This window comes from Dipodomys merriami, unplaced genomic scaffold (genome assembly GCF_024711535.1).
Source record: "Dipodomys merriami isolate MVZ:Mamm:240054 unplaced genomic scaffold, mDipMer1.0.p SCAF_5, whole genome shotgun sequence".
In the NCBI taxonomy this organism is placed as follows: domain Eukaryota; kingdom Metazoa; phylum Chordata; class Mammalia; order Rodentia; family Heteromyidae; genus Dipodomys; species Dipodomys merriami.
This window is the reverse complement of record NW_027206068.1, coordinates 14,917,027-14,943,045: the sequence shown is the minus strand read 5'-3', so window position 1 is coordinate 14,943,045 and position 26,019 is coordinate 14,917,027. Positions and strand designations below refer to the sequence as shown.

At 44.1% G+C, this 26,019-nt stretch overlaps 1 protein-coding gene across 1 annotated transcript; it reads right to left on the bottom strand.

Moving 5' to 3' along the window:
- Positions 1-20,666: 20,666 nt before the first annotated feature.
- Positions 20,667-23,360, bottom strand: Sp8 (Sp8 transcription factor). Its single transcript, XM_069997239.1, has 2 exons — positions 23,284-23,360; positions 20,667-22,183 (listed from the first exon to the last, which is right to left on the bottom strand). Exons 1-2 carry the CDS (start codon positions 23,302-23,304, stop codon positions 20,684-20,686), a joined length of 1,521 nt encoding a protein of 506 aa, XP_069853340.1. The 5' UTR covers positions 23,305-23,360; the 3' UTR covers positions 20,667-20,683.
- Positions 23,361-26,019: the final 2,659 nt, after the last annotated feature.

Genomic DNA, 26,019 nt, shown 5'->3' with positions numbered 1-26,019 from the left:
TTTTATGTAATGTCTGGGAAAATACTTTGAAAAGCATCAGAAGTGCACTTTAATTCATTGAGCATGATTTCCTAATTTTCAAGATTTGGTTTAATCCTACTAAAATGTTTTCTTTTAAAATGGCATGAAGATCCATTCAAAGAATTTTTTTAGTTACTGGATTTTTTTTTTAGCTTCAGAAAAGCTGAAAACAGATGATTGAGCATTTAAAACTATAAATGAGTGAGTTATTCAACTGATGGAAAGAATGGTCTAGTAACCAGATCCATGTTTCCATAAATGTAAATGCTGGAATGCTATTATTTATAAGCCAAGTGAAATTGCTATTGAATGGAAGTATTCTATTGAATCCTCAATGTCACTCTATTGCAGTAATATAATATATGGCTAGAGTAGTTCCTGCCCAGTGTTGAAAGTCAGAAGAGATCGTTGTTGAAGTTAAATTACCAGAGCACTGAAGAAAATAGTGAAGCAACAAGACAGAAAGATAAAAGGGGAAAAGGAAGGAAAAAAGATGGAGGGAACCTAAATCATTCATATAATAAGGAAAGTAATAAATACTTTTAACAGTCAATTTTGAGCTGAAAGGAAAATATATTCCATCATTAAATTCTCAGAATATCTGAAAAAGTGATTAGTTTTTTAAATGTCCCAGTTTAGACAGAATTACACCTTAACTACACTAAGTTCACAAATTCATTAAATCTTCAATCTCCCAGAGAGTTAAGTCCCCTGAGAAGAGAGGACTTAATGAATGACAAATTATCCAAAACAAGAGATGCTTGACTCTCACAAGATAGTACATCTAAGAGGTCAAAGGAAACAGGACGGTAGGAAGGCAGCAGTCCTCAGAATGAGAAAGGATAAAGCCTCTAAAGGCAACCTGCTGATTGATAACCTGGGAAATCCATGGATATACTGAAATGTGCCAGAAGAATTATAAAATGGAATGTCTGGAGCACTGTGTAGTAACAATCAAGTCAATATTACAAACTAAGCTAGAATGATTACAATGAGTTTGCATGCATTAAGCATGCTATCTTTCAGCTTCAACAAGTGATCAGGCCTTACAAGCATTAGCTTACCATTCATGTCTTACCAAACTGGAATAGTGAGGCCCAGAATAACTAAGGAGGCAAGCAGGGCATGGGCAGCTCACACCTGTGATCCCAGCTTCTCAGGAGGCTGAGGCTTGAGGATCTATGTTCAAAGCCAGCCCAGGTAGGAAAGTCTGTGAAACTCTTATCTCCAATTAAACACCAAAAAAAAAGCCTGAAGTGGCGCTATGGTTCAAGTGTAGAGCACTAGCCTTGAACACAAAAGCTCAGGACAATGTCTAGGGCTTAATTTCAAGCCCCAAGACCAGCACCAAAAAATAATAATTAGTAATACTAATAATAATTATAACTTAAGGAGGATTCCCCAGGTCGAACACCAAGACAGTGACAGAAGAGAATTCCATCCAGAAATCTCACCGAAATCCACTCACCTGACCATTAGCATTAGGTTGAAAAAAATACAAAGCTAATTAGATAACATTTTTTTTTTTTTTTGGTCCAGTCGTGGGGCCTGAACTCTGGGCCTGGGCGCTGTCCCTCAGCTCTTCAGCTCAAGGCTAGCGCTCTACCACTTGAGCCACAGCGCCACTTCTGGCTTTTTTCTTATGTGGTGCTGAGGAATCGAACCCAGGGCCTCAGGCATGCAAGGCAAGCGCTCTACCACTGAGCCACCTTCCCAGCCCCTAATTAGATAACATTTTGACATGAGATTGCATGATTTTTTTCTTCACATTCACTCTCTGAAAAGATCCTCCTACATACCCCAGATGTAAATTGGTAGAGCTGGAAATAGAGCAGCTCAACAATACTACATTGATTACAAATTTCCAGTCTTCTCTACCTTGGGGGAGATGATACCCCTCATAGATGAACATAGATTATCAGGGTTTTTATCATAACTATTTGTTTTTTCATTTTCTTTGTGGTGGTCCTGGAGTTTGAATTCAGGACCTGGGCACTGTCCCTGAGGGTTTTTTTGCTGAGGGTTAACACTTGAGCCATACCTCCACTTCTGGCTTTTTTTGGTGCTTTTTTATTTAGAGAGACAAGATTCTCATAGACTTCCCTGCCCAAACTGGCTTTGAACCTGGATCCTCAGATCTCAGCCTCCTTAGCAGCTAGGATTACAAGCATAAGCCACCAGCTCCTAGGTATCATGGCTCTTTTGTTCCTTCTCTAACCCTTTGCATCATTCCTCTTTGCTTTAAGATAACTGTATCATTTACAATGTTATAACAGAATACAAAGAAAATAGTAGCCATACCTGCATTGGCTGAAGCATCCACTAAGGAAGAGTTACCCAACATGATTTAGGAATGCTTGAGTCTACTAAGGCTCATGTTTTTTGTCAATGACTTTCCAAATATTCTCAAATAAATCATGTCTCAAAGTTTGGAGCAGAGGCAGTGGCAGAGCATTTCTTTACCATGCACTAGTCCCTGGACTCAGTCCTCAGCATTGCAATCAATCAATCAGGATAAATTTTAAAAATTACTGCCTCAATTTTTTGTTTTTTTGTCAGTGGTGAGGCTTGAACTCTGGGCCTGAGCGCTGTCCCTGAGCTCTTCAGCTCAAGGCAAGCACTCTACCACTTGAGTCACAGCACCACTTCCAGTTTTCTGGTGGTTAATTGGAGATAAAAGTCTCACGGACTTTCCTGACCAGGCTGGCTTTGAACCATGATCCTCAGATCTCAGCCTCCTAAGTAGCTAGGATTATAGGCATGAGCCATTGGTACCTGGCTGACTCAAATACTTTTAAATAGCTTTAAGTTCTCAATGGCTTTAAAATTGGAGTGTTCAGTGATGAACTATACAATTTTCTTCATCTCCAGATAGTAGGAAAAGTCCTAATGGCATTAACCTGGACACCATCTAATCACTGGTAAATTATATCATAAATAGAGCATAGCCAGAGAAATCACAATATTTTGGTTACACACTTTTGCAATCAATGGGAGTGACACTACCACATCCCATACCCCTTAGCTTTTCTCTAATAGTATCTGCCAGTACTAGGATTCAAACTCAAGGCCTGTCATATAAAGGTAAATCAAGAAAGACTTGTCACTTTTCTAAGTCTACTTAGTACTGTTAATTGAGATTTTTTTGTTTGTTATTCACCCTGTGGTACTCTACAAATGGAACCATGATTCCAATCTGACTTTTTGCTGGTTAATTGGAGATGGAGTCTAATAGACTTTTTCTACCTGAGCTGGCTTTGAACCTCAATCCTCCAGCTCTTAGCCTCCTGATTACAAGTGTCAGATACCAGCAACCAGCTATAGCAGAACATTTAAATTTACCTAATAATCAAGTGACTTTAATAAGCACAAATTAAACTAATCTTTTTATATAGCCTTTGTAGTTTTTGTTCTTATTTTCGGTGTTGTTACTGGGGCTTGAATTCAACATGTGCACTGTCAGTTTTTTGGCTCAAAGTTCACACTCCACTACTTGAGCCAGTTGGAAATGAGTCTCACAGACTTTTTTGCTCAGGCTGGTTGAACTCAGATCTCAGCTTCCTCAGTAGTTTCCTGAGTAGCTAAAATTGTAGACATAAGCCACCAGGGCCTGACCTAATAGTTTTAAATTAAAATAGATGGCATTTAATTCTGGGTAACTGCATTTATACTCAGCAACTAGTTTAAGTTATTTTGACAATTTTAAAAATTGTAAAACCTATAGCCTCTACATATTGCTAAAATGCTTTACAGTTGGGGTGATTTTTTTTCTTCAACTGATGACTTTTTTTTAAAGAAGACTAGAAATGTTTTTCTGTTTAACCATTATAAATAACTTCTCAGATTATGATTGTGAGACATCATCATGCTCTAGGCTTATTTTTAACAAGCCAACTAAATCTTAACCCAAATAAACACTCAATATTTGTTGATTTGATTTTCTCTTCTGAATAAAAATGATTAGATCATTTCAAACATCACTATAGGATACTTGTCTCTGCTACATTAGAAGTTGTATTGATATCCAATTCATGTACCTTCAACATTCATTTTTCCTTTCCCCTTCCCAGCAACAAATGGTAAATGGCTCTGTTTAAGTGTGTGTGTGTATGTGTGTGTGTGTATGCCATTACTAGGGCTTGAACTCAGGGCCTGGTTACTATCCCTTAGCTTTTTACTCAAGGCCAGCACTCTCTACCACTTGAGCCACAGCTCCACTTTGGTGATTTATAGATAATCATCTTGCTGTTTGCTGCTTGCTGCTTGCTCCTTGCCCTTGCTGGCTTTAATCAATGATTCTCAGACCTCAGCCTCCTAAGTAGCTCAGGTTTCAGGTGACAGCCACAGACACCAGGAAATGTTTAAGTATTTCTATCAACTGTTACCTTGATGCTAAAGAACTTCATACTTGCTAAAGAGTATGGAGTTACATAAGAAACCTGAAAGACTTTTCATTAATTAAGTAGGCCTGAGTTTAATCTCAAGACACCATTTTTCCAGCAACACTAAAATATTATGGTTATAAAATAGATGTTTTTGTCAAGCTATAACAGTGACTCAGACGAGAGTCCTTTTCTGTGTGGCCATGAATGAGTAAGTTGGGGGTTTGAACATAAGTGCTAAGGTTTGAACAGCGCTTGGAGCTTGCTCAGCTTGTTTGCCAAGGATGGCTGTCTGCTGCTTGAGCCGTATCTCCAGCCCTGCTCTTTGCTGGTTATTTCAGAGATGGAATTTCTTGAACTCTTCTACCCAGGATGACTTCAAACTTGGCTGAGAGGCTCTCATCTTGACCCTTTATAGCTAGGATTTCAGGTCTAAGCCCCTAGGGAACTGGTTAATGAGTTCTCTTTAATGGTTGATTTGGTAATGTTCCTATAGCCAGAAACCAAAGTCTGCCTAAGTCACTTAAAAAAATAAAGCATAAAAATCTTAATTCATTTTGCTTAGTGCTATAACCTCATAGATTTTATTTTTACTTTTCAACTATTCCCATAGAGACTGCTGTGGAGACATTTAGTAGATTTAAAACTCTGATATATTGAGTTAAATTCATATATTTATATTTTAGTACCAGGTGACAATACAAAACTGTAAAGCCCACTCCTGAAAGGCGGGGAGAATCCTCCCTCCTCTGGCCCAAGTCTCAGCCCAGTACCTGCGTTACCTAGGCAACTGGCACACCTGGAGGTGGTCACATCCGCCTGACTGAGGTTACATCCGGATCCGACGTGGCTATACCCTTCTCCCACCTGGTCACACTTCCCCTTACCTGGTACCACCCCCCTTTACCTGGCCACACCTTCTCCCCTCCCCCACCCTCGATAAGGCATGGCTTGGGACCAGATTTCCCTTTTCCAGCCTCAGGTAATGCCAACTTGGCCTGGTGCCAGCCGTCCTGTGAATAAACCCATTCCTTTCCTGAATACCGCATGCGTGGTGGCCTCCTTACTCGGCGACCTCTTTAATTACCTAACAAAAACTATGGTCACTCTTCATTGGAAAGCATAACTGGATAGTTTCCCCAAATGTATACATGAAATAATAACATAAATAAGATTGTCTTCCGAGAAGGGAAGGGAATCAAAACAAAAGCTGAAGGTGCGGCTCAAATGGCAGAGTGCCAGCTCAGCAAGCCAAAGCTAAAGAAGTTTGAGCCCTGAATTCAAACCCTGGTATCAGGGGAGAAAGAAAACAAAAGAGGAAAACAAAAAAGAAGAAATCAAAGCAATAGCAAAAGTTATGTATAAGGATATTTAGTACCACACTGTATCTAATACTAGTCATTTGGAAACAAACTATATGTCTAATGTTTGAGGAGTAGGTAAAATTATGATATATTTATTTTTACCATATTTTTGGCCATTTAATAATGTTAGCAGATAGTTGGGGGGGGGGAGTATAATACTGAGACTTGAACCCAGAGCCTCAAGCTCAGTTGGCTTTTTTTATTCATAGATGATATCCTACCCCTTGAACAACATCATCAGTCCAGGGTTTTGGCTGGTCAACTGAAGATAGTGTCTCATGCACTTTTCCGCCAAGGCTGGCTTCAAACCTGGATCTTCCAGTCTCAGCCTCCTAAGTAGCTAAGATGATTGGCATAAATTGCCAATGCCTGGCTCAATCTTACTTTTGTTGGACACTTTAGAGGTGGAATCTCATAAACCTTTCTGCCCAGGATGGCTTTGATTTTTGATCCCCCAGATCACAGCCTCCTATGATTGCAAGTGTGAGCAACCAGAGAGACTAGCAGAATTTTTTTTTAACACAAGTGAAACTCATTGCAATACTAATAGGAAAAAGCAGATCATAATTTTATACATATATGTAGGAAAAAACACTAAGGGAAAAAAATACACAGAATTGTTGTGTTTGAGAAGTGAAATCAATCCTGATTGTTTTCCCTATTTCTTCAGATTTTCTTGTGGTTTTTAGTAACCATCTGAATATTTCCAAAAATAAAATTTGAATTTTTATTGGGGCTATTCTATTGAGTTCCAGGAGGTTCTGTGTTTGACCCCCGACACTGGAAGTTAAGCAAATAAATGAATGCAACTAGGATGGAGGCATTACTATGATTGGAGAAATCTATACTTGTATTATGAATGCTTCTCTTAGAATTCACAAAAATAACTAAAAATACTCATCTAACTGCATCACTAATTGATTTTACAGAAACAAAGTAAAAATTGGGGAGAGTAAGACAACTTGTGGAGCCTATATACAATTTTATTTCCCATGGTTTGCTATCACCAAGTCAGTCTCATAAATAAGATTTCCAAAATTTCCCACCTTCCAGTTTTTTTTCTAAACTCTGTCTCCTAGATAAAGCAGCTTCTAAAGGATAGCTTTATTTGAAGCCCAGGATCTGGATAAATCCCAAGTTTATGGGTAATTAGTTGCTTCCATTTTTCTTTATGATGGATCTAGTTGAGATATATTGTCTGCTAATGTTGTTTTTTGGGTTTTTTTTTGCTGGTACTGAGGTTAGAATTCAGGGTTCACATTGCTGGGTGCTGGTGGCTGATGACTATAATTCTAGCTACTCAGGAAACTGAGATCTTGGGATCCTGGTTCTAAGTCAGCCTGGGTAAGAAAGTCTGTGATATTCTTACGTCCAATTAACCACCAGGAAAACAGAAGTGGAGCTGTGGCTCAAAGTGGTAGAACACTAGCCTTGAGTAAAAATGCTCAGGGACAGTGCCCAGGCCCTGAGTTCAAGGTCCAGGATAACAGAGGAGGAGAAAGAAGAGGAGGAGGTGGAGGTAGAGGAGGAGGAGAGAGAGAGGGAGGAGGTCCGGGGTAGGAGAAGGAGGGGGAAGGGGTCCAGGAAGAAGGAGAAGGAGAAGGGGAAAAAAGGAGGAGGAGAAGGAGGAGGAATTATTATTCAGGACTTATACTTACTTATGACTCTTACTCTCATCATTAACCATGTCTCTGGCTCAGCAACTTGCTGGCTAATTGGAAAAGGAACCTTTTCAACTTTTCAGCTCTACTGCTCTTTCTGGATCACAGCCTCCTGAATATCTAGAATTATTGGTGTGAGCCATCAGCACCCAACTGGTTTTCAAATATTGTTTTTACTTACTCAGCATAAGCTATGTGAAGGCAAGATAGATAAACTGTAGATTCTAGGGTCTTTATCCTTCTCCCTTACTAGCCTATAACTGTGAACAGCTCTATAGAATATTACTGATTACCAGAGATAATCATAAATATAATTATCAAAAGATACGAAACTTAGAAAAATTAGTACACAAATCAACCAAGAGAAAGCAAACACTTACATAAACATAATTATTATTTTCTGAGAAAATGGTATTGCCACTATTTCTTAGAGCAAATAAACCCTCCTGGCACAGTGTACTTTAACTTCTTATAATTTCAACTCATGTTGCAAATGAGTACTGAGTACATAGTACTCCTGCCCTAGAAATATTGGGATTCACATTTGTATAGTTACAGTGAAAAGGATTCAACGGGAAGGTAAGTCTAAATCCCAGGGGAACAGAAAGTACAAGAAGAAAACTTTAGTGCAGAGTCACAACTGCAAGGATCTACTGAATAGAAATTATAGATTGATTAGATATCTCCTCACGTAAAGCATTAATATTGAGAAGGAAATGGTAACCAGCAATTGGCAGCAGATAATTTTCCTGGAAGCTAAGTAAATGTTCTTTCTGAATAAAGTAAGGCAATACTAACAATCTAAATGATTAAGAATATTAATGGTGAATAAACTGAAAAAACAAAAGCAAAAAAACAAAAAACCTACAAAGGAAAAATAAGAAAGATCTATGTTAGATGCTCACACTCCAGGAACTAAGTAAATGCTAACTTCTTGCTGTATTGCATTTCTGTCTGTGTGTGTGTGTGTGCGCGTGCGCGCGTGCACACGCGCGCGCGCGCACACACACACATATAAGCCTGCCAGTCCTGGAACTTGAACTTAGGGCTTGGGTGCTGTCCCTGAGCTTTTGTGCTCAAGGCTAGCACTCTACCACTTGAGCCACAGCTTCCCTTCTGGCTTTTATTTTGGTGGTTACTTGGAGAAAAGTCTCACAAACTTTCCTGCCCAAGCTAGCTTTGCACCATGATCCTCAGGTCTCAACCTCCTGATCAGCTAGGATTATTAATAGGTGTGAGCCATCAGCACTCAGCAACATTCCCCTTTTAAAATAGCACAAAATACTATCTTAGCATTTTTTTGGGGGGGTTCAGTCGTGGGGCCTGAACTCTGGGCCTGGGTGCTGTCCCTCAGCTCTTCAGCTCAAGGCTAGCGCTCTACCACTTGAGCCATAGTGCCACTTCCGGCTTTTTTCTTTTTGCTTATGTGGTGCTGAGGAATCAAACCCAGGGCCTCAGGCATGCAAGGCAAGCACTCTCCCACTGAGCCAACTTCCCAGCCCTATCTTAGCATTTTCATGAATGAGTGCCACCTTGGTTTTACAAATACTTTTTTAAAAGTTTGTCTTCCTAGATATATACATTTATTTTTAAGTAACAATATAACAATGAATAAAACAGGACATTCATTTATATTTAGATTTCAAACAATTCATCTTCAGAACAAATACAGCTCAAATATTGCATGAGTAAGCTCACATTAAAAAAAATGTGTTATAGTTTATCTAAAATTGTCTTTTTGCTAAAGTCCATCATAATCTTCACCAAACAAGACAAAAACACACATAAATGAATCTCCCCCATGGTACTATAAAAATAAATTAATAATAAACAGATAAGATCTCAACTATAAAGTTTAAAAGCTTACTCTAATGAATAGTTTCCTACCAAAACTACCTTAAAATTTTTAAGTTAAAAAATAAGAGGAAATAAATGAAATTATAATTTATATTTTTATAGTTACTACATTAAGAAAAAGGAGTAAGATAGTCATTTAAATTGTAGAACTAAAAATATAGGCTACAAATACAAAAACTGTTAAAATACATTTTTGGTTATTTGAACTGAAAATATTAATATTCAAATTTTAATCTGATGTTTGTATACATAAAATCAAAAGGACTGAACTGGGTAAGTCTTGAAATTTGAGAATGGTAACAAGGGTGGGGGGGGGCACAGAAACTCTACTTTTACAACCTAAAATTTCAAAGTAAAAAGTCTACCTAAAAGTTAAGCTGATTTGGGGGAACTTTCTAAAGAATTATCATATTTGAGCTCTCCATAGAGTTTTTTATGCTTGTTAATTAATTTGTAACCACTTGCATACCACCCAGTGTGCTTACTTTCAGATTTATAGGCATGTTCTATCTACCACAAATGGGGGAAAACATGCAGTCTTTGTTCTTCTGGGTCCAGCTTATTTCAATTAATATTTTTTTCCCCAAAAAAGCACCAGGAAAGGGAAAAATGCAATAGGAGGACAAGGGGAAGGGGGAGAGAGAGCCAAGAATTAACCAGCAAAAAGCCAGAAGTGAAACAGTGGCTCAAGTGATAGAGTACCAGCCTTGAACAAAAAAACTAAAGGACAGTACCTAGGCCCTGAGTTCAAACCCTAGTACTGGGGGAGCAGGAGGACTGAGAAAGTCATGCACTGTTTTGGCCACCTAAGAAAAGTAGTTCCAAGGTATTTCACAAACATACCAACCATTTCTCATGTATCAAGGTCCTATTTCATCCTGAAGGCAGGATCTGAAGAATCTTATAAAACATACATATTAAAAGACACAAGGCAAGATGTCACTTAGCTATGCATTTCAATCAATAATTATATATGGAATAAATTATACCACATGCTTTCTACAAAGTTTGTAGCAGAATACACAACGATCTATTGCCATAATGTTTGCCAGATTGTTTCACTGCTGTCTTCTTTCCTGTTAACATTTAATTGTGATAGTCACTATAAGAAGCATATACCTTACCCAAATTTACCCACCTCAGCTCTAAGTCAATAGTTATTCACGGAGAAAAACAGTAAAAACTTGCCTCAAGGCTGGTCCCTGGTGGCCCACACCTGTAATCCTAGCTACTCAGGAGGCTGAAATCTGAGGACCACAGTTCAAGGCCAGCCCTGACAGAAGAGTCTGTGAGACTCTTATCTCCAATTAACCATCAGAAAACTGGAAGTAGAGCCTTGAGCAAAGAGCTCAGGTATAACACCCAGGCCCCAAGTTCAAGCCCCACAACCAACAAAAAAATAAAAAGTAAATTAAAAAAAAAAAACTTGCCTCAAAGTACAAATTACTAAATTGTTGCTTTGTATTATTTTTTTAAAAAACTTTATTTCCAAGTACTGGTGGCTCACATCTGTAATCCTAGCTACTCCAGAGGCTGAGATCTAAGGATCATTGTTCAAAGCCATCTGGGCAGAAAAGTCCATGAACTCTGATCTCCTGTTAGCTATGGAAAAGCTAGAAGTGGAGCTGTGGCTCAACTAGTGGAACACTAGTCTTTAAAAAAAAAAAAAAGCTAAAGGGGGCTGGGAAGGTGGCTCAGTAGTAGAGTGCTTGCCTTGCATACATGAGACCCTGAGTTTGATTCCTCAGTACCACATAAGCAGAAAAAGCTGGAAGTGGTAGAGCTCTAGCCTTGAGCTGAAGAGCTGAGGGACAGTGACCAGACCCAGACTTCAGGCCCCACAACCGACAAAAAAAAAAAAAAAAAAAAAAAGCTCAGGGACAGTGCCCAGGCATGTGCAACACACACACACACACACACACACACACACACACACACACACATACACACACACACACACACACGCACGCAAGAGAGAGAGGGGGGAGGGGGAGAGGAAGAATAAGAGGGAGAGGGAGAAGAAAACTTTATTTTTTTGTTTAGAAGAACTATAATTTCATGTTGTAACAAAGATCATTTCCCCTAAATGAAGATGTATTATATCTGTCCAGCTTCTATTAAAGAATATACAGATACAGATATATATCTCAATAATATTTTTAAGCATTACTAAATCAATGTGAATATCTTTTAAAAACATTTCCACCTGCCACTAGGTTCCCTTCCCTTACAAAGGCCATTGTTTGTTGAATTGAAAAGGGAAGGAACTTGCTTTGGAGAAAAGAAGAGGAAAAAGAAAGCCAAAATAGGAGATAGGTATTAAAAGAAATGAAGCATTGATCAGCACACAAGAAGGAGCCTAAAACTTCCTGAAATGATGGAAAGCTGATGATAGGGTGCCCGCATAATTAGGGGCATTAAATTGGGTGCAAAATTGGGCAGTGCAAGTCCTTTATTTTCAGCTGAACTAGACAATCACTGAATCTCTGGGGGGGGGGGGGATAAAAACATCTACTTTCTTTCTTCTATTTCAGTACTTGAAATGGAGTGGCCAAGAAACTTAAAAGCTAGAGGATTGATTCCTCTGTAGATGTAAAGATAACCCAAGGTGGATTCTGGGAGGGTTTTTTTTGTTTTGTTTTGTTTCAACATTTGCACAGAGAGCTGGGTGAAATAAGCATAATGTAAATCAATTCATTGTTTGGGCCCTTTCAAATTAGTTGCCAAGAGAAGAGTGAAAACTTGATAAGCAGGCTCCAGTTTCTATGTGTTTGATTTAGAAATCTTGAAGCTTGTGGGAGCTTAATTCATTTAAGGGAAGAAATGTAAAGGAAAGAAAAGTAAACAAGGAAAACACAATGAACGAAGCACTGGTGTGAATGGAGAGTTTCCTTTAAAAAAAAAAAAGCAAGACAATAAAGGGGTTCCATTGTGTGTTGAAATTACAAATTTAGAGTTCTTTGATTCAGATTAAGAGTCGGATTTCCCTTTCAGTATCAAAATGCTGTGACAGCCATCCACATTGTTGGTGCATTTCAGACCTAACTTGAGAGAAAACTAACTGTAAATGAATCTCTCAGAGAATTAAGTCCTCATTTACTAATGGGCTATTTTGTATGAAGTAGCAAAGGCATTATTTCGGCTTATCCATCCCTGATGGGAATCCACTGGTGAACAGGTGGGTTCAAACAGGTGGGTTCAAACAGGAACGCTAAGTTCTCAAGACGACCACAGCTCCAAATCCAGATGCTTTTTGCTTAGGAATCAAGCAGAGGGGAAAAAAATCAAACATCAAACTACTAAAAGAAGTCAAGTTGGGTGGCAAACCTAAGCGCTAGACGGATGTTGAGACAGATCTCGGGTAGTGTGTGTGTAACCCTTTTCTAGGAAAATGGGGCTCCAGCTTTTATCCATTTGGCTTGCTTTAGTCATCAAAGCAAAGCATTTTTTTTTTCCTTCAAAGCTAAAATCTTTCAGGACTGATCTTAAATATATCTTCAAACCAGTCATAAAACTTCGACGCTGCTTGGCTGGAACAGGAAAGGCGAAAGTGAGGGGTCGGCCTGGATTTCAATCTGCATGGAGGTTTGAAGACACTTGTGGCTCCTTTGGGGAAGCTTCACGGAACGTGGAGCCTACGAGGGAAATTCAGTTCCCGGTGACAGCGCAGTGGGAATTGCCACTCCAACAACCCATGAAATGTTACTGCATAATGATTCACCTTCTGAGGCCCATTAGAACTTATCAGCAGAGAAAGAAATTTAATTTAAACTCACCCTTCTGTGCTAAAGAATGACTGGGCCATGAGATCAAAGCGTGAAGCTCTGTCCCTCCAGTGGTTTGCAACACCTAGGCACAATAGGGTGAGAGAAACTCGGCATTCCAGAGCTTCCCGGCTTTCCGGACCCCCGAGCGAGGGGGTGGGGTGGGGGCTCCGCTCGCTTCACAGCTGGGAGGAGGGGGACGAGGGAGGAGGGTGGCGGACGTGTCAATTATACCCGCGGAGCCGCAGGCGGCCAGCCGGCCTCTCTACTCGAGGGCCTTGCGTACAGACGCAGATACTGGGGTCCGTGGAGCCCGAGATTTAGCCAAGAGGAAGGACGTGGCTGGAGCCCTGCCATGCACAGATAGACGGGCATCCTGACAACAACACCCTGGAGGTAACGCTTACAGAGAGTCAGGCTTGTAGCTTCGCACAGGCTGTCTTAAACAAAAAGAGACTGTCCATGATCGCCAAGTTTAATGGATACAAATACGCAAATACTCAAGGCCCAAGGTGCCAAAGCGAAGAACCCAGGGCAGGAGACGTCTTCCCATGGCTCTCCTTTCGGCAGACGGCCAAGGGAGCGGCACATATATTCCTGAATGGTGTTGGGGGGGGGGGGGGCTGGGGGAAAGAGTGCGATCTAGCTTCATCTTTTCAGATGTCACTAAATATGGCCCGATAAATACTGCTAGCACACCCGAAATATCCCTTTGCCACACGGATCGGGAAAGGAAGAACAAAGAGGAATAAAACCCACCAAAGGTAGTGGGGTGTTAGAGTTTGTTTGTTTGTTTTTGAAGGCCCCCAACGAACAATTTACCTTTGTTCAACAGGTACAGAGATTCCTATCAGATCCGCCTCCCCCACCCGCCTCGCAGCCGCCCGCGTCGGGAGAGAGCGGCTGAATGAATTCTTTCTTTGGGTGGTTACAATGTACAAAGCCAAAAGGTGTCGCCGCCCGTCTGATGGGGTTTTTTGTTTGTTTGTTTGTTTTTGCTCCTTTTCCCGTAACTGAGTGAGAAGAAAAAAAAAAAGATGCGCAAGTTTCTCCAGTTGAATCCGACAAAGCCATAGTAAAGTGACAAGAATAAAACCTCTCTTTGGAGAAAGCTGCTACACTTGGTAAAAGACCCATGGGGGTGTAAAAGACCCATGGGGGTGTAGGGGGAGCGAGTGGCTACTAAGCAGAATGGCCGGTGGCAGGGGAAGGGGGGACGCAGAGGGGTGAAGGAGAACCCGCAAAGGAAGGAAAAGCCGAAGAGAAATCTGAACTGGTTCGGGAAGGATGGCGACCCGGCACGATGGCTCTGGCGGCCCGGGCAGGACCCGGGGCGGGACGGCCACCTCGGGCTAGGGTGGGACCCCAGAACTCTCAGAGTGGGGAGGGCAGTGGGCAGGTGTGGAGGATTCGGAGAGTTTGGGCAGGGAAGGAAAGGGGAAGGGGTCCCTCACCCGGCCAAGCCCAGCGTCCAGGGAGAACGATCAGCCTCCCCCTCCCGGGGGCGTCCATCCCGGGTTGGCCCAAGGTCAGGCCGGGGAGTGGCCGGCGGGGTCGGCCGGGGTCGGCCGCGCGCGCGGCGGCGCTGCAGAGCGCACGCGGGGCACAGGGTGGCGCTCGCCGTCCGCGCAGCGAGCGCAGGCGGCCGCGGTGCCTTTGTGTGCGCTGGGCAGCGCGCGGGGCGGCGGGGGCTGCCAGTGGCGCAGGCGGAGGCTGGCAGCGAGGGTTGGTGGTGGGGTAGCGGATTAGACCTGGGTACGAGGTCCCAAGAAGACCCCAGAATGCAGATCCCCTCACCCAAAAGAACTGTAACCGGTCTGTTGAGAATGTCTCTGGTGTGGAGTTTTTGTTGGGAAGGGTCTTTCGAAGAGCCCCCTCCCTGCACGTCGAGGCCAACCTTCCCCCACTTGTCCCCCACTTCAGAGAGAAAGGGAGAGAGCGAGGGAGACCGGGCCCGCCGGACCCAGTTGAGAACTCCGCTGAGAACTCCACTCAGAGCAAAGGGGGCTCCAGCGTTCGCTGCCGTGGGCCAGAAGTCACTGCTGGAAACGCTAAGTTGGGGAGTGGGCTCACAGACGAACTTGGAAGAATGGTTTTGAAGAAACAAGGAGCTGCTTGTAGAGGGCACTTTGTCGCTGGTTCTAGATCACTGTAAACCCTCCTCGTGATCCCTAAAACTCTTGGAACCAAAGCAAATGTAGAAGGCTGCTTCCCTCCGCCTAGAGACTCCACAGAAAATTAAATTAAATTAAACACGCGCCCAGGGACTAAGGAAAATAGATTCTCTCCTCCCTCCCTCCCTCCCCCGCTGTAGCAAATCAACGCGAGCTCATAGGAGTGCAGCGAATCTAAAGAGATGGCCACCGACGCGCGTCCCCTAGAACCACATCTGCTGGAGGTCAGGACAGCAAGGAATTACCGGCTTTCCTTTCATCCGGAAGCAGGAAATTAGCGCTTGAGCAAATCCTGTACTTTCTTTGTTTGTTTTAAATAATAACAAGTTATATATTGAGCACACTCTTCAAAAGAAGCCACCCCGAACGAGAACACTAGCTTAAAACGATTCCTTATATAACATCCTTTTCTTGAAATACACAGGAAGGAAGGAAGGAAGGAAGGAAGGAAGGAAGGAAGGAAGGAAGGAAGGAAGGAAGGAAGGAAGGAAGGAAGGAAGGAAGGATTGTAGAAACAACAAACAAGAGAGAAAGAGAGGCATTAGTAATACTTGGACTTATTTTAGCAATGAAGACAGAAAAATAATGCCCATCTGGATAGAAGCAACAAAAAAATCAGGAGATATATACATATGTGTGTGCATACACACACACACACACACACACACACACACATACACACACAGTTTATTTAAACTACTTAGATCACATCAATACCTCTTTAAGGTTATTTATATATGGTGGAGGATGGGAGTAAAATCTATATCTACTATCTTAGACAACCAGAAAACAAATGTAACCTACACATTTTTTTTCCCAGCAGGTTTCTGCCTTAATTTACCAGCCCAAAAGGCCATCTTGACCTTTGACCTACCCCTTGAAAATAAGTGAACTATTTATTTTAAATAAATTCTCCTAAACTCCAGTAACATTCCATTCAATGCTTGCAACAAAACATCTACAGAGGAGCTAAAAATACTGTTAGCAAATTTGTCAATCTGCCTACTCAGGAGTCCAGCAGATCACCTACTTGTCAAAGTTTTTATTTTAACATTCTTAGCCAAAGGAAGTGCAGTTCAGAAGTTAGACAAGAAGAAAGTGGTAAAAAGACAAACCCACCAGAAACTTTTTCCATATAAGGACAAAGGATAGAAACTCATCATTGTCTAAATTTAGTATACAGCATAAAATTATTTTTCTATGGTCCAACCTCTCCAACTCTGTCTTACACATCAGTGAATCTGATCATCCAAAAGATATGTGAGGAAGAAGAAGGAAGGAAGGAAGGAAGGAAGGAAGGAAGGAAGGAAGGAAGGAAGGAAGGAAGGAAGGAAGGAAGGAAGGAAGGAAAGAAGGGAGGGAGGGAGGGAGGGAGGGAGGGAGGGAGGGAGGGAGGGAGGGAGGGAGGGAGGGGGAGAAAGAAAGAAAGAAAGAGAAAGGAAGAAAGGAAGGAAGGAAGGAAAAAGAAAAGAGAAAGAAATGAAGGGAGAGCAAAAGAGGGAAGGAGAAAGAGAAAAGAGAATTAGGAAGGAAAGCAGAATAGGGAAGAATAAAGGAAGAAAGAAAAAAGTGACTCATTTTTAGTCTCTTGATCTTGGGTTAATATATGCTGGTCTGACCTCTGAGTCAACTAACTTGATGCTACCTTGATCTGCCAGACTAGAAACTTGTCCTTTAGTTCAAAGACCCAAACTCTGGCCTCAGCTGAGTGAACCTCCCCAGCCATTTGTAGAAAGTGCTTTCTCACAGACAAAGCAGGGAGGGGAAAAAAGTATCAGTTTTGTACTTTATCTGACATTCTCCCCAAAGAGGATGTTCCTTCCTATGAAGTGGACTCTGTCCACCCTGAAGAAAATGAATCCAGAAACACTGCTCAGTAACATTCAAAAGAAAGTTAAGCCAACCTAGAAGCGTGAGGAGGAACAGATAGAAGAAAGTGAAAGTTTGCAAGGCTAGACAACAGAAATAATCAATTCCCCTTCTACCATCCCAAAGAAACCTGCCAGACAATAGCTCTCCTAGTCATAACCCACCTCTTAAATCAAATGTTGATCTTGTATGTAATGCTACAGACATTACAAATGTACCGTGTAGCTTTCCTCTTACCTTCCACTACATTTAATTCCTTCAGAACGATTCTGTCCGAATTCCCCAGCACTGCAACTTTCAAGAAAAAAAGAAACAACACTTAAACAGTGTTCTGCATGTTACTCCTAGGAAGAAAGTGACAGAGACTGTTTTATTTATTAATAATGGTTATTTAGAGCTACAGTATACCAAACATCAGAGCTGTGTGTCTAAAACTAGAGATCTGCATAGACAGTAAGTTTAAGGTTGCCTGGTACTTGGACATCATCTGAATTATTTTAAACACATTTACCTAAGAGTTCCTCATTCCTGCCCCCTCCAGCCCCCAAGAATCGAGTACTTTACATTTACATTTATCTCTGTACCATAATGACATTTCATAAATCTCAATGGAAAATTTTCAGTTTGACAGACATGAATACCAAGGACTGAAACTAAGTTCCGGAGAATGTAAAAGAAAGAAGCTTAACTTATTGGAATCTGAACACACTAACTTTTTATTTAATTTGATTCAAAATAATATCTAAAAGTGAAATAGTTTGATATAACATCAATCAACAATTTTTAAGTATTTTGTTTCAAAGTATGGCTCAAGAAACACTGCTTAAATGCACTTAGACATAACAAGACAATATTTTTATTGGCATCATTGACACCTTGGAACAATAGCCTCATAGATAGATTAAGGTTTAACCTTCCTTTTCTTTGGTGTCTGTTTAGAGACTTTAAAAGAACAGATAACTGATTTCAACAGGAATCTACTATTGATATTTACTTCTACATAATCTTTAGCTAAGACATGGAATGCCCCAAACAAGCTTTTGTTACTTTGACCTCCTCCACCTCCTAACAACAAAAGTTACCCCTCAATCCCACTTTTAAAAAAAAATTTTAGATGTACTGATATTCCAATGTAAGGTTTGGCCTTTTAAACACTAACTACAATCAAAGGCCAACAACTTAACTCCCTCAGGAGACCAAGAAAAAAGCAGAACAGGAAAATTTCTTTGAATTGTCTTGCGATTTAGTGCAAATTTTCAGAGGTCAATAAATTCTGATGCTATGATCTAAATCTACTGGTAAATAATTCATTACATTTCTTAGACACTATAATTTTTATCTTGGTAAACAGAGAAAACAGAATTTTGCCAGATAAATTTTTCCATCTAAGGAATATTTTAAAGGGAATTATTTAAATATTACCACAAAACAGGGTCATAGTTTGTTTAAATTAGACATTTAAACTAAAGATAAAATGCAAATATCCATAGTTTAAAAAGGAAAAAAAGAATACAAATTAACTGGCCTAGTCTTTTATCTGAGTTTATTAATACCATTTAAAATATTACAAATAAATCAATTACATTTCATGCATTTAAAATGCAAGTCTTAAATGTTCCAGAGAAAGGCTTTTCATTTCAATGTGAAATATCCAAATTATTTCAACATTACAATGATCAATTAGTTTGCAGAATCTGCAAACATTTAAGTGTAGTGACAGGAGTATTTATTAACAATTAACAATATTACCTTCAGGAAATACACAAAGGCCAAAGTTAGTTGAGTTTCACTTGGACAATTTATTTAATACATGGGTTTTGGTGACCCAGTTATTACGAAATATAGAATTCTCACTTTAACTATGCCTGAACTGCCAGCAAATGCAAATAAGTACATGCTCCATTAAATTAAATGTCATCCAACATTTATCAAATATTGTCTTAGTTACAGTTGATACCTATCTAAATTCATATTCGAGCAAAACTAGGCCCCGAAAGTGCGTTTGTGGCTCTGCACCTCCAGAAATGAGTTAAAAAAAAAAAAAAAGACCTGCAGCTCATCAGAACCACAACAATAATTCTTAAAATTTTCTTGTGACAAAAAAAAATCAAGTTTACTTCAATATATTTTCAAATATTTACTGGAAGTAATGTACAAGAAAAATACTATACAAAATCGTCTCCTGGACAACTGTACCTCACACCTTCACACTGGTGGAGTTAATTGTGTAACTAATCTAGAACGATTCTCCAGTTGTACAAACCATTAGGTTCAGATACTTTGTACAAAGGTGTTTCTTTCTCTCTCTCTCTCTCTCTCTCTCTCTCTCTCTCTCTCTCTCTCTCTCTCTCTCTCTCTCTCTCTCTCTCTCTCTCTCTCTCTCTCTCCCTCAATTTCTCTCTTTTGGCATTTAAACTACAGCCTCTGAAATAAATGATAGGTTTCTTCACTTGTTTAGAAGTTTAAAACACACACAAAGTTAAACCCTAAAAATTTTCAAAGAGTTGCAAAACTTTACAGAAATGAGTACTATACAAATTGACTGCTAGAATTTAAAAAAAGAAATGAGACTATACTGAGGAATGGTGGGAAACGAGGTAGAAAAGGACAAACGCAAAGATAGTAATCTGATCTCACCGGAAAGAGTATTTTTGCATAAGAAAAAGACACCTACCTCCTCCTTACCCCCCACCTCCACCCCAGAAGTTAACTTAATGTGATCAAAATAACTTTGGGATCAATATTAGCCGTTTTGAAAGATGTATACACTACTAGGGGAAAGACTATCCAGAAACTAAGTGAAAGGTTGAAATTGTTTCCCCCTTAGATCTTTCCGTTTGAGAAAAAAAAAACATTATTATAAAAATGAAAGAAGATGGCTGTGATAGCGACTCTCTAAGACAACGTTTGCTAAAACTTGCATTGGTTTCCACCTCAGGGAACAAAGGAAAAGGGGCCAGAGCTGATGGGGGCGGGGCGGGGGGTCTCTAACCTCGGCAAACTCCCGGTCTAGGTGCTGCTAGACCAGCACCCCGCCGAGCTCCGCAGCGGCCCAGCAGGGCGCTTTTTAAGCCGAGGCGCCCGGGACTCCGGGTCGGAATCGAGGGGGTGGCCACGCCGAAGGGGAGTGGGGGGGGGTAATGCCGGGCCAGGCCCTCACCCTCCCCACGGCTGGGGCTCCAACTTGATCAGCCGAGTGGCTCCGGTCGGTGCGGAAGCCCAGGGCCTCCACAGCACCGAATCCATCCAGATGTAACTCCAGAGGCCGCTGCCCTCCAAAAAGTGAGGCCAACTGGGGCTGGAGTTGGAAGGCGAGGAGATTCGATTCTGGCTGCACCAGGATCGGGCAGTAACTAGGGGGTAGAGAAGGAAGGTCGGGGCCTGGGACACAGATGCGAGTTAGGTTCACGTCCCTTTGCAAAAGTCAGGAGGAAAGACTCTAGAGAGACAGAGGCAGAGACGTAGAGACACAGACCGAGAGAGCGAGCAGGGTGCAGTGGAGAGAGGCCGGAGTGGAAGCCAAGACAGACCTGCCCCCCCTCCCCTCCAGTGGACCCAGGTGCGGGGACAGGTGCGGGGACCCGGTACACCTCACTCTAGGCCGTTGCGGTGCCCGGGCTCCGGGGGCTGCAACAGCTCCGGGGAGTGGCAGGGCGGGCTGCCCGCCGCGCTGTGCTCGCTGTCGGTGTCGCTTCCCTTCTTGCCGCCGCTGCCCGAGCCCGCCGAGCCGGCCCCGCCGCCGCTGTGCGTCTTCACGTGCTTGCTCAGGTGGTCGCTGCGCATGAAGCGCTTGTTGCAGACCGGGCAGGCGAAGCGCTTCTCGCCGGTGTGGGTCCGCAGGTGCCGCTGCAGCTCGTCCGAGCGCGTGAAGCGCTTCCCGCAGAAGAGCCAGTTGCACACGAAGGGCCGTTCGCCCGTGTGCCAGCGCAGGTGCGCCTTCAGATGCGACGTCTTGCCGTACACCTTGCCGCAGCCCGGGATGTGGCAGCTGTGCAGACCCTTGCGCCGCAGGCTCGCCCCGGCGGGGCCCAGCCGCTCCGCCTCCTGGCAGTTGGGGCAATCGCAGGTGGCCCGGCCCGAGTAGCGGCGCGCGGAGGAGCGCGGGGAGCCGCCCAGAGGCGCCGACGGCCCGGCGCTCAGCATGGAGCTCCCCGCGCCGGCCAGCGGCGACGGGGCCGAGTCCGGGTACGAGCCCGGCAGCACCGGCTTGAAGCCGTCCATGAGATGCTGGCCCGCGGGGCTGAGCAGGTGCGAGGAGGCACCGCTGCTGAAGGCCGAGTGACTCAGGCCGGAGTAATCCGAGTTGTAGCCTCCGAGCGGGGAATGCAGCGAGGTCTGGAGCCCCCCGGCGGCCGGGTGCAGCGAGCCGGGCAGCGCCGCCGCACCGTTCGGGTTCTGCACGTCGATCCAGCCGGCGCCCACATCCCACCAGCTGGAGGCGCCGGCGGAGCCCACGTCGCCCGCAGCCCCCAGGCCCGGGTGTGAGGGCTTGAACCACGACTCGTAGGGGTGCGCCATGCCCACGCGCGGGTAGATGCCCTGCAGCCCGTCCACCGAGGTGTGCACCTTGGAGATGAAGACGGGCTGGTGCGAGCCGTCCTGCGTGTGCGCCGACGAGCCGCCGCCGCCGCCTCCCCCGCCGCCGCCGCTGCCCCCCGACACGCCGGGAGCCTGGAACACCGAGTAGTCGTTGGCGAAGGGCGAGCTGGAGGCGGCGGCCGCGGCGGCGGCGGCGGCGGCCGCGGCGCTGCTGGAAGTGAGCGAGAAGGCGCTGGAGCCCGGGGAGCCGCCGCAGCTGAACGAATCGGACACCAGGGCCGCGGCCGCCGCCGCCGCCGCCGCCGCCGCGGCAGCCGCCGAGGACGAGCCGCCGTTCCGGGAGGCGCCCGACACGCCGAAGCTGGAGAGGCTGGAGCCCACGACGTTGCAGCTGCCGGAGGACGAGGACGAGGAGCGTTTCCAAGGATGGAAACCTTTCCCGAAGGAAGAAGAGCTGTCCGAGAGGGAGGAGGGAGACGGGCTGGGGCTGCCGATCTTGTTACAGGTAGCCGCAAGCATGGCCAGAGGAGTGGATCCCAACCTCGGTTCTTCCTGCGACAAGGAGGAAGGGAGACGGGTGGGGGAGGGGAGGTGGGCAAAGGGCCGGTGGGGGAGGGAGGGAGGGAAGAAACGCGCGTTAGTCCTTCGATCGCCTCCCAGACGCCCCCACTGCACCCCGTCTCTCGTTGCGGCGCGCCCGCCACCAACTCACCTGACACCCCCAACAGCCCCGGCGCCCGGCTGCTTGCTACTCTACAGGAAGGGACAAGTTGGGCGGCCGGCGTCTGATTCGGGAGCCAAGCGCCACGCTAAGGAAGAGTTTGACAAGTAATCTCACCTAAAACAACACTCGTGCGCACACAAGGCCCCAGACACTTTGAAACAAACCAGCAAAAACTCCAGATCGGGAAGGAAGTTTCCTTGGCCGAGAAACCTGGGGAAACCATTGGATTGCTTTTAAGAAGGCTTCTCCGGTAATCCGGAGAGAGCTTTGAAAATCCTGCCCCGCTGCGCGCGCCCCCCTCCCCCGAAAAAGAAAAAAAAAAAAACAACATTCTGGGTTGTTTCTTCAAGGCCAAAAGGGGTCAAACTGCGAGGTTTCACTCGCCACTCCTTTCCTTGATATTTTATTTTCTGTCTGTTTTTTCTCTTTTTTTGGAAGTACATCTACAATAATAGAAACAAAACGAGTTCAACATACCTGCGACACAAGACGGACTGCGGGATTTGTTTTTTTGTTTTTTTTTTTTAAGGGGAAGGGAAGAATCTGCAGTTTGCCCAGGAAGAAAAACTTGCTCTCTTTACCACGGCCACCACCACCACCACCACCCACCACCACCCCCTCCCCAAATCGTCGCCTATATAATGGGCTGGGCTCAGGTCCCCAGGGCAGGGAGCCGCCAGGCGCTGCGAGGTGGCTGGTCTAAATGCCCTTCGAACCTTTCACAGTGCTGAAAAACGTGACTCGGCCCCCCTCTTCCCCTCTTTCTTTTCTCCAAACTCACTTGTATTTAAAAGAGGTGGGGGGGAGGAACGGACGCTCTCAATGGAGAGACTGATAGCCCGTGGCCTGGCCGGGGCGACTTTAACCCCCTCCGATCAGCAATAAAAGGAAACTAATTAAACCAGCAAGAGAAAATCCTGAGACTCACCCCTAGAAGTGAAGTTGCCATCACACAAAAGTGCCCTCCTCCTCTCAGAGGATCTTTTTTATATTGATAAATCAGAGGCTGTGTTTTTTTTAGAGGTGTGCAATACAATGATCAGTTCCGCCCATTCCACCACAATTGTAGCTCCCTCTCTGGCTTTGAAGTGCCGCGGAGGCGCGGCCAGCCAATCTGCGTCCTCGCCGGGCCGCGCCGCGCGCGCGCCGTGAGGTCATCGGCGCCGTCGCCGGCCGCTGGGGCCGCGGGGAGGGAGGAGAGGAGGGGAGGGGGCGGGGGTGACTGCGTGTGTTACCGAGTGTGTGTGCGTGTGTGCAACAGTGTAACTGTGCAAGTGTGACCAAACCTCAGAGATCACAGGCGGAAATGAGGAGGGGTGGGAAAGGGAGAGGTAGCGTCGAAAGCGGGAAGGTGTTGGTGTGACGGTGAAAATGCGTGTGCGACCAAACAGGGGACGAGGGAGCAGAGCAGTAAAAATGCAGCAGGAAGGGTGTGAGTGAACCAGGACGTAACTGAGTCGGGCACATCTCGGGAGGCAATAGGGAAACTGGGGAAAAGTGGGAATGAGGAGAGGTGGGGGGTATGTGCGGATGCCTCTGTGTAGTGTGTGTGCGTGCGCGCGCGTGTGTGTGTGTGTGCGCGCGCGCGTGTCTGTCCGGGTGTGCTCGCGCCTCCAGGCTGGGGGTGGGGAGTAGGAACGACACGGTGTACGTGCAAGAGACCGAGAGGCGACCTGAGTGAAACTGACTGCGAAGTTGAGAAAGGCTGAGTAATAAACATTCTCCTATGCCACTACTGTCACCAACTTGCCCCGGCTCCTCGTACCCAAAATCGGCAGATTTCCTTTTCCCCTAACTTCATGGACTCTGCCGCTACATTTTTGTTAAAGAAATCTTAACACCTACCTTTGCTTTCCTGTCTCTCCAATCAAATAAAAAGATCGCAAGTGTGAGGGGCATTTTTAGGGACGCAGTGTTTGTGTGCGCGCCTGTGCCCCCAGCGTTATTACTTTGATGTGGTAACCTTTTTACTTTTTTTTTTCTGAGATGGGATTCTGCTTCGGAAGTGTAGGGTCTCGCTCTGGGAGAGGAGGTGTGTTCGTCCCGTGGGGTTGAGCAAATTTCACTACAAAAGGATTAAGTTCGAAAAGGTTGGGTTCCCCTCCCCCCCTTTGGATGAGAAATTAAGGAGCGTTTTGTGTTGTTGTTGTTGTTGTTTTACACGTCAGAAGTTTTTACAAGCAACCACAGAGCCTCTTTCTGGGGCAGGGAGACGGGGTGGCGGGGGAGGGAGGGGGGTCAGATTTTGACGAAATCTGGGCGTTCTAGTCGTGGAATAATACAGATGAGCTTTTGACAAATCTTAGACTACATTTATAGAGGGTCCAGCAAAGATGTAAGTGTGGGTTTGTGCTAACGGCTACAGTGAGTTCCGACTTGGTGGATTTTAATCACTTGCCTAACATTTGTGTTGCTAGTTGCCTTGAGAAATACCATGACAAGTGCTCTGCCACCACTAGGGAACTTCTCCAACCACAAAACACACAACACCAGTGTGCGTGGGGGACGCAAGCCCTTAGAGCCCTATCCAATATATTTTAAAAATTCATATTTCTAAGTCCAATTTTAAGGTGCAATGATTAAAATGCAACTAGCTGTTTGTTTTGACCAGGGAGGCATTCTTATTTTATTATTATTGTCCTGGATGTGTCAAGACTCCTGCAGATGGGGGGGGGGGGGAGGAGAGTCCTTCCAGCTTTTACTGAATAAACTCCAAAGTCAGGTTTCATCGTGTGTGTAAATTTCACTTTGACTTTGATGTTTGTGGTGTGAGAGTTTCTATTTCTGACCCTTTTGAACATGTGGGGATATTGACTGTACATCATATCTATTGATTAAGGGGGTAAGGTACACTCTCATACTTTGAAGTAAGTGTGAAGTAAATTAATGAACTGCTTTCTTTCTCTGAAGGCTGACGCTTACCATAAATGTCGTGTTTCTCCCAGCAAGCTGCTCTGAATGACTTTAGCGTGTTGAGAAGGCGTGACAGGCCAGCCCAGAAGGAGGAAGGGGTGGGGGAAGGAGGGAACTACGTTTAACAAATAAAAGAGAATTAACTTCATTGCTTTGGTCTCCTTCTATAATGATATGCATTTTAAGGACCTAATATACAGTTGTTGAAATTTGGGGTTTAATTGTAATCAATACCATCACCCTCAAAGGTGGAGGGGGAAAAAGCTTTTGAAGGAAGACTCCTTTCTGTGAATGGTTTATCTTTTTATCCTACTATCTTCTGGAAGGAGAGGCAGCACTATTAAAAAGTTAAATGCGGATTCTGAGAGTAAACAGGGGTGTTAACCAGTGTTTCCACAAAAATGTCAGGAATTTTAAAAAAGCAACATCATGTGACTGCAATTTTGAGCTACCTAATTCTAAGATCCCCCCCCCCAATTTGGATCATCACTTCAGAATAATAAGTCATTCTTCTGATGACAATGAGTCACAATGTTGGTTTGTATTCTATGAAAATACTAGGGTTTTTTTCAATTTGCATAAGGTTGGCTTGCAGCATTTAGGGACTTTGAAGGGTTTATAAGTTCAACTCTCTTCATTAGTATCATTAATGTATTGTGTTTGTGTGTGTGTGTGTGTATGTGTGTGTACACACATTCTATTTACTCCCATTACAAAGTCAAGGTGTCTGTTTCATAGCAGTACTGGCCAA

Coding starts and splice junctions, on each gene's coding strand:
- Sp8 (XM_069997239.1), bottom strand. CDS start 23,304: ATGGCAACTTCACTTCTAGGG. Junction 22,184..23,283: donor TGGCAACTTCACTTCTAGGG/GTGAGTCTCAGG, acceptor TCCTTGTCGCAG/GAAGAACCGAGGTTGGGATC.